Here is a 6364-nt window from a genome sequence, read left to right on the forward strand (position 1 = left end):
CCGAGTTCTCTGTTCTGCTGCTCATACAGACACCAAGAGTTTCATAGATTCACTTTCAACAAAAAACCTTTGGACAAACAGAAATCAAAGTCCTCAGATATCAAATAAATACACGCAGCCTGGAGTGATCTTAAGATTTGTACAGTTGATATTTGCGTTGACGTGTTCTCATTCTTTTCTGTCTAGTTTTCTATATTCATCTTGTGAGTTGTTGTCGAGTATCATCGCCGGCTTTGTGTTTTTATGTAAAGTTAAATGTGTCTCTTGAATCATCAATAAATTCAATCAATTGATTAAAATTCTGAAACAGACATCAGACAAACCCCGTCTCCAAACAATCATGTGTAAATGGCAATTTAAAAAAATAAAGTTACATGGATTCTTTTTTTTTTTTTCAGCCCAGAATCAAAGAGAGTTTTGTGCCTCTCGGACGAACTCGTACGTTCTGAGTCGAGGAGACGATGGCTCCTTCATCAGGTGCAGGAGATTCAACCTTCCTCCTTGTGTGAAGCAGAGTTTCTCTCATCATAAAGTGTCTCAGTGGTCAAACCTTTAAACCTTAAACATTATTAACTTGATACCGAGGTCCCATGATATCACCGGTGTGGCGACCGTGGTGCAGATCCGGTAACTACGCTCAGTGAAAACAGTAAAAACTGTTGGTTCTGATCCAGAACCAACTGAAGTGACATTTCTGTTGACTGAAGAGGTTTTTTATATTTAAATGTTGTCATACGACACTTATGTGGAAAATTCCTGCTGAAATCACATTTCATTTGTTTTCCTACAGACGGTTTTTGCAGCAGCTGAAGTTTACTTGACGTTTTCCCGTCTGTTCTGGGTTCAGATTAAGACAGAACTGCTCATCTTGGTTTAATTGTGCAAACTGTGACAGATGAAGCTGAACCTGGACCAGAGCGCCTCGCTGCCAGACCCTGACGGCAGCTGATACGCTGGACGTGGAACCTCCGTTTGTAGAGAACACATTTGGATGAAGTCACTTCAGTCGGGACCAATGACTTGAGGTTTGATGCCAGACTGAGACAAACTGTTCAGCAGACCTGCATCAAGCTGTGACTCTCACTGACAAACTCAGTTTCATTTTGATCCCACGGTGGAGAATGTGTGATCGTGTCCAGATGTTTTACAGAGGAGGTGACAAACTGTGCTCTGTGATCATCAGGACGCCACCGTCTCGCTCCGGACGCCGTTCTCTAATGTGTCACAGTCCTGTTCAGTCTTTGGTGGTTCACTCATTGTTTTGAAGTCTCCCTGGACGTCACCTCCGCTCTCCTCCCTCACACTCTCGTCCTCTGTCGGTTTACAGACTTCGGCTGATTGCACTGCTCCCTCCTGGTTCGCCACTAAACCGTTTCTCTGCATCTCCGCACAGCTTCTCCTCTTCTTCTTCTCCTTCTCCTCCTCGTCCTCCTCCTCTTTCAGCTTCTCCAGCACCTCCTCGGTAGCCTGAAGATGCAGCTGCTGCATCAGCTCCTCCAGCTTGTGGGCTTTACGCAGCTCGTTCTGCTGGATGATGGCACAGAGGTGCTCCGTCATCTGCTCCTTCACCTCCGTCTTCTTGTGCAGGTCCAGTTTGGCCGTCACGTACTCGGCCTCCGCCTTCTCGTAACGTTTCCTGTCACAAACGTGAGGAAATAAAGAGTTTGTCACATTATGGTTGATTTGTGCATTAATCTCAGTTTTACTTTCCCTTATTAAAAACTGTTTCTTTACATGTAGAGCAGTGATTCTCAACCAGGGGTCGTGAGATGGTGGTGAAGAAAAAATATATATATTCAAAATAAACGTACTTATTTTAGACTGGGAATTGTTTCTATGTTACATCTGCTGCAGCATTGATAAGATCAGCTGGAGACTCAGAGTCAGAGAAAAGAATAATCGAAGCATCATGATCCTTCTTCAAGTGAGAAAACACTTCTAACACAGACAAAGATTTCATCGCAACAATTTTGATGATCAATAAATAGTTTAAATAATTAATGAGGACAAAACGTGTTCTGATTCTTTGAAGATTTTTCTGATTTGCTTTATTCTTTTTAATTTGAACATCTTCTCGTCACATGTGACACACGTTCATTAATCCTTTAATTGAATTTAATATATAGTTGACAGCTGCAGCTCGTGTTTGAACATTAATGATTGTTTGGTGACTGAGAGAGAGTGTGTGTGTGTGTGTGTGTGTGTGTGTGTGTGTGTGTGTGTGTGTGTGTGTGTGTGTGTGTGTGTGTGTGTGTGTGTGTGTGACCCTGAACAGAATCTTGTTTATCAACGTTTGATCAAATAAAAATCAACGTTTTAAAAACTTTGGCTTCTTTTGTTAAATAAAAAAAAAAAATAGAGAAACGTATTTACATTACTCAAAAATAAAAATATGCTGTACTGGCACTGGCTGTGGATACTTTGGGTCCCAGCCGTGGTGAGGACAGAGTGGAATCCTCCCCCAGCGCCGGACACAGAAACGTTGTTTTAATTGTGAGGAACAGAACACAGAACAACTCGCGCTGCTTGGAAACGCTGCGGCAACAAACCACACAACGTCAATCACTTTCAAAAGATGAATTTTCCCGTCAGGGTCTCATGTTCAAACCTCAGCGAAATCTCCACAACTGATTAAATCAACACAACCATAACACAGTCCAGTGTGATGAGTGTGTGAAGGTCAGGTCCACGTCCCGTTACACAAACACGTGTAATGAAGAGTGCGCATGACGACACAACAGGCTGCACAAGGTCAACTGGAGATTTACTGGATTTCTGTGAGCAGATGTCGTGCTTCATTATAAAACTCTTTATAAACACCACTTTATTTTATATTTTACACGTTATTCAGGATTTTACTGTTGCAATCATTAATCTGTGTGAGCTGGAGCAGAAGTGTAGAGAGACTCTGGTGTGCATCACCAGTGTGTTAATAAAGACCGGTTCCTGGAAAGCAGCTGCAGGGGGCAGTGTTTGGAGTTTAGAAAGGGCGTTTACAGTAGAGCTGCTGTGTTTCACCCAGTGAACACAAAGTAAAAGCTCCTCTGGGAGAACACAGCTGGAAAATGGTGTTTTTATTGATTATTTCGTTGACGCACACATTTCTGTTCAAATGTTAAAAACAAACTTCATTCACTAACAATGTGTCCCAGTGAGTAAACGTCAATATTCTGATATTAAACCAGATTTATACAATATTCTGAATTAGGCGTCTTGTAAACTGCTTGTTCTGAGCATCACAAAATGAAGACATGTGGACTTTTCTAACTTAGTCACATTATGTAGACATGTATACGTCTTATTCACATTATAACGTCCTGTTGGAGTTTTCACATTAAACTTTCTCAAGTTGGGTTGTTTTTTAATTCTGGTGGGAACATTTGTTGCATGAGTCATAATCAGACTCTGCTCATGTAAACAGGAATATTCTATCAGCAACTCATGTAAACATAACAATGTGAGTGATGTCTTATTCAGATTAAAAGTCAGGTTGTTGGTGTCATTGTAAACGTCGTCAGTGTTTGGTGGAATCAGATAAAGTGTTTTAATGTTTTTCTTCCTGTGGTTAATCTGCCAAAGCGGCAGCAGTGTGCGGGGCCAGTTGTCCACGATGACCCAGCGTCACTGAGACACTTAAATCCAACTGTGACTAAGAACAGCTGTGACCAGTCAACGTGTCTGCTGTGAGACGGCTCGGTCAGATGTGCACGAGCTCGCAGTCAGAGAAGCAGGTGTTTGGGATTCGTGCCTCTGGAAGTCCCCGACTCGCCGTTTAAAGAGTTTCCTCAGCGTGTATATCTGTCCCTTTTCAAGTGAGTGGAGCTTGTGTTGTACCTGGCGGCGCTGTAGCCCCAGCTGGCTTGTTCTATCTTCTCTCTCAGGATGCCGATATCATTGGACACCATGTCATCGAGGGCCTGCAGCTCCTTCTGGATCCTCTTCAGCTTCACAGCTTCCGCCTGCGTCTGTTTGGACCTGTGCACAAACACACACGTTTCAATTCTTCTCCTCCACCTTGTTTTACTTCCCCACAGTTTTGACCAGCGCCTGCCGTCACATCGTGCTGCTTACACAGACACACACTTACTTCTCAGCTATGGTTTTTGACAGCAGAGCTTTCTTGCGTTTGTTCCCCTCTTCCATGACTTTTTGTTCTTGCTGCAGATGCTCCAGACGCGTCTTTTCCCGTCTGACACACAGAGACAACACAATTATTCAAAAAGAAATTCAGAACATTCACCTAAAGGAAAACATGCACCTCGAACTTAGTGGAAGTTTGTATTCTATGGTTTATGTCAAAATAATATGAACCAGATTCAACCATCTGTAGAAAACTATGCACACTTCAGAGTTCAAACACTTTAGACTCAGCAAATAACATCGAGTAACCTCAAACAAATCCCTGGTTCAGGCCTCATGGTCACTGATGTGATTTGCTGCTGAAGTTACATCATCAGATCTGCACTGGATTCACACGAGTGTTTGTAAGAGCTGGAGCTCCCACATGCATGTGCTGAACCTTATGGATGATCATACATAAAGATGGACTCTCTCCATCAGCCTGTAACAGCCTCAGACCTCAGACTCTGCTCACTGACCCACGTCTGAGCATCATGAAGAGAAGAACTGTGTTCGAGTCTCACATCTGTAAAAAACTATGATGTGTTTCCAGTGTCAATCAACACACGTTTAGATTTGACCTGATTGACAGCTACCGCCCGGTCTGCTCCAGCAGATCTAACCAACACTGGTTCCTCCCTGAGGTTTGAGTCCGAACACCGACTGATCACAGGGAGACTACGAGGGTTATAGACAGAGCAGCCTTCATGTTGTTCTACAGAACAGAACCAGGTGAGAACAGAACCAGGTGAGAACAGAACCACGTGAGAACAGAACCACGTGAGAACAGAACCAGGTGAGAACAGAACCACATGAGAACAGAACCACATGAGAACAGAACCAGGTGAGAACAGAACCAGGTGAGAACAGAACCACGTGAGAACAGAACCAGGTGAGAACAGAACCACGTGAGAACAGAACCACGTGAGAACAGAACCACATGAGAACAGAACCATCTCAGAACAGAACCAGGTGAGAACAGAACCACATGAGAACAGAACCACGTGAGAACAGAACCAGGTGAGAACAGAACCACGTGAGAACAGAACCATCTCAGAACAGAACCACATGAGAACAGAACCACATGAGAACAGAACCAGGTGAGAACAGAACCAGGTGAGAACAGAACCAGGTGAGAACAGAACCATACTAACATTTCCACCTCTTGTTTCTCCAGCTCTTTCACAACCGGGGTTTGATCATCTGCGGCCGGCAGGTGGTTTCCACCCTGCTTCACCTCGCCGGGCTTCGGCTTCGCTTCTAGTCTGACAGCCGGAGCTCCTGCTGGAGCCGGAACTCCTGCTGGAGCCGGAACCGGAGCTCCTCTTGGAGCCGGAACTCCTCTTGGAGCCGGAGCTCCTCTTGGAGCCGGAGCCCCTGCAGGAGCCACGGCAGCTGGCTCTTCTCTCGGCGGCGGCTTGGTGAGTTGCTGCTCCGGGGGAAGCCCACCGGCTCCTCCGGCTTTCTGAGCGGCGAGCTGAAGGGCTCTCTCCCGCAGTAACTGCTGCCGTGTCCGGTTGGCTGGAGCCGGCTTCCGCCCGCGGGCGGCCCCCGGGGGCCCGGCTGAGTCTGGAGACACAGAGGTCGAGTTTACTACAGTTTATCACACAGGGGACAACATGTCTGCTGAAGCCGGAGTCAGGCGCTGACCTGCCCGACAACATTAGCAACAAGCACCGTTACCTTCCAGCTGCATCCTCCGCAGCTCCGCTTCGGAAAAACCGGCCCAGCCGCTCATTTCACTCCTTCACACCGAGAACAGCCCGAGCCAGGCGGCGGGGATCCTCCACACGGGCCGGTCCCGGCTACTCCCCGGGGATCACCTTCATTTTAAAGCCTTAATTATCCAAACAAGCTCCAGGAAGCTCGGAGCTCCGCCGCCATCTTTGTTTATCCCTGCCACGTCAAGGACCCCGAGAGGACCCGGCAAGTGAAGCCGCAGATTTCGCCTGAATAGAAAAATACTGAGATGTCGACATTTAATATGAGAATAAAAACCAGTCTGTTCTGCTTCAGACATTTTCAACGTGGAAGGTTTTATGAATATGTTCAAATAAACACGACTTTAGTTATTTACTTGTATGACACTTTTACGTTTAGGCACAAGTTGGAGAGAACACAGTTGGAGCGTTTCTGAGCCAGTGGAGATTCTTTCTGGGTTCATTTTATTTAATCAAATAAATTAAAGTAAAAAAGAGACTAAAGATGAATAAGATTTAAGAAATAGATCATTAAAATAAAATAA

At 45.2% G+C, this 6364-nt stretch overlaps 1 protein-coding gene across 5 annotated transcripts; it reads right to left on the bottom strand.

Annotated features, from left to right (window-relative positions):
* Positions 1–10: 10 nt before the first annotated feature.
* gorab (golgin, rab6-interacting) lies at positions 11–6052 on the bottom strand. Of its 5 annotated transcripts, none has more exons than XR_004613660.1 (6): positions 5803–6052; positions 5274–5688; positions 4088–4189; positions 3835–3975; positions 1093–1636; positions 11–1061 (listed from the first exon to the last, which is right to left on the bottom strand). XR_004613660.1 is itself a non-coding variant. In XM_034583275.1 (6 exons), the coding sequence occupies exons 1-6, from the start codon at positions 5855–5857 to the stop codon at positions 1180–1182; spliced, it is 1128 nt and encodes a 375-aa protein (XP_034439166.1). In that variant the 5' UTR covers positions 5858–6051; the 3' UTR covers positions 11–1179. The 5 variants fall into 5 exon arrangements, 4 of the variants coding, with proteins under 4 accessions (XP_034439166.1, XP_034439165.1, XP_034439167.1 ...); XM_034583275.1 differs by having other exon boundaries at positions 11–1636; positions 5274–5433; positions 5476–5688; positions 5803–6051; XM_034583274.1 differs by having other exon boundaries at positions 11–1636; positions 5274–5439; positions 5473–5688; positions 5803–6051.
* Between the last annotated feature and the right edge of the window lie 312 nt (positions 6053–6364).

The sequence above is a fragment of the Hippoglossus hippoglossus genome, chromosome 4 (assembly GCF_009819705.1).
Source record: "Hippoglossus hippoglossus isolate fHipHip1 chromosome 4, fHipHip1.pri, whole genome shotgun sequence".
NCBI classification, from domain to species: domain Eukaryota; kingdom Metazoa; phylum Chordata; class Actinopteri; order Pleuronectiformes; family Pleuronectidae; genus Hippoglossus; species Hippoglossus hippoglossus.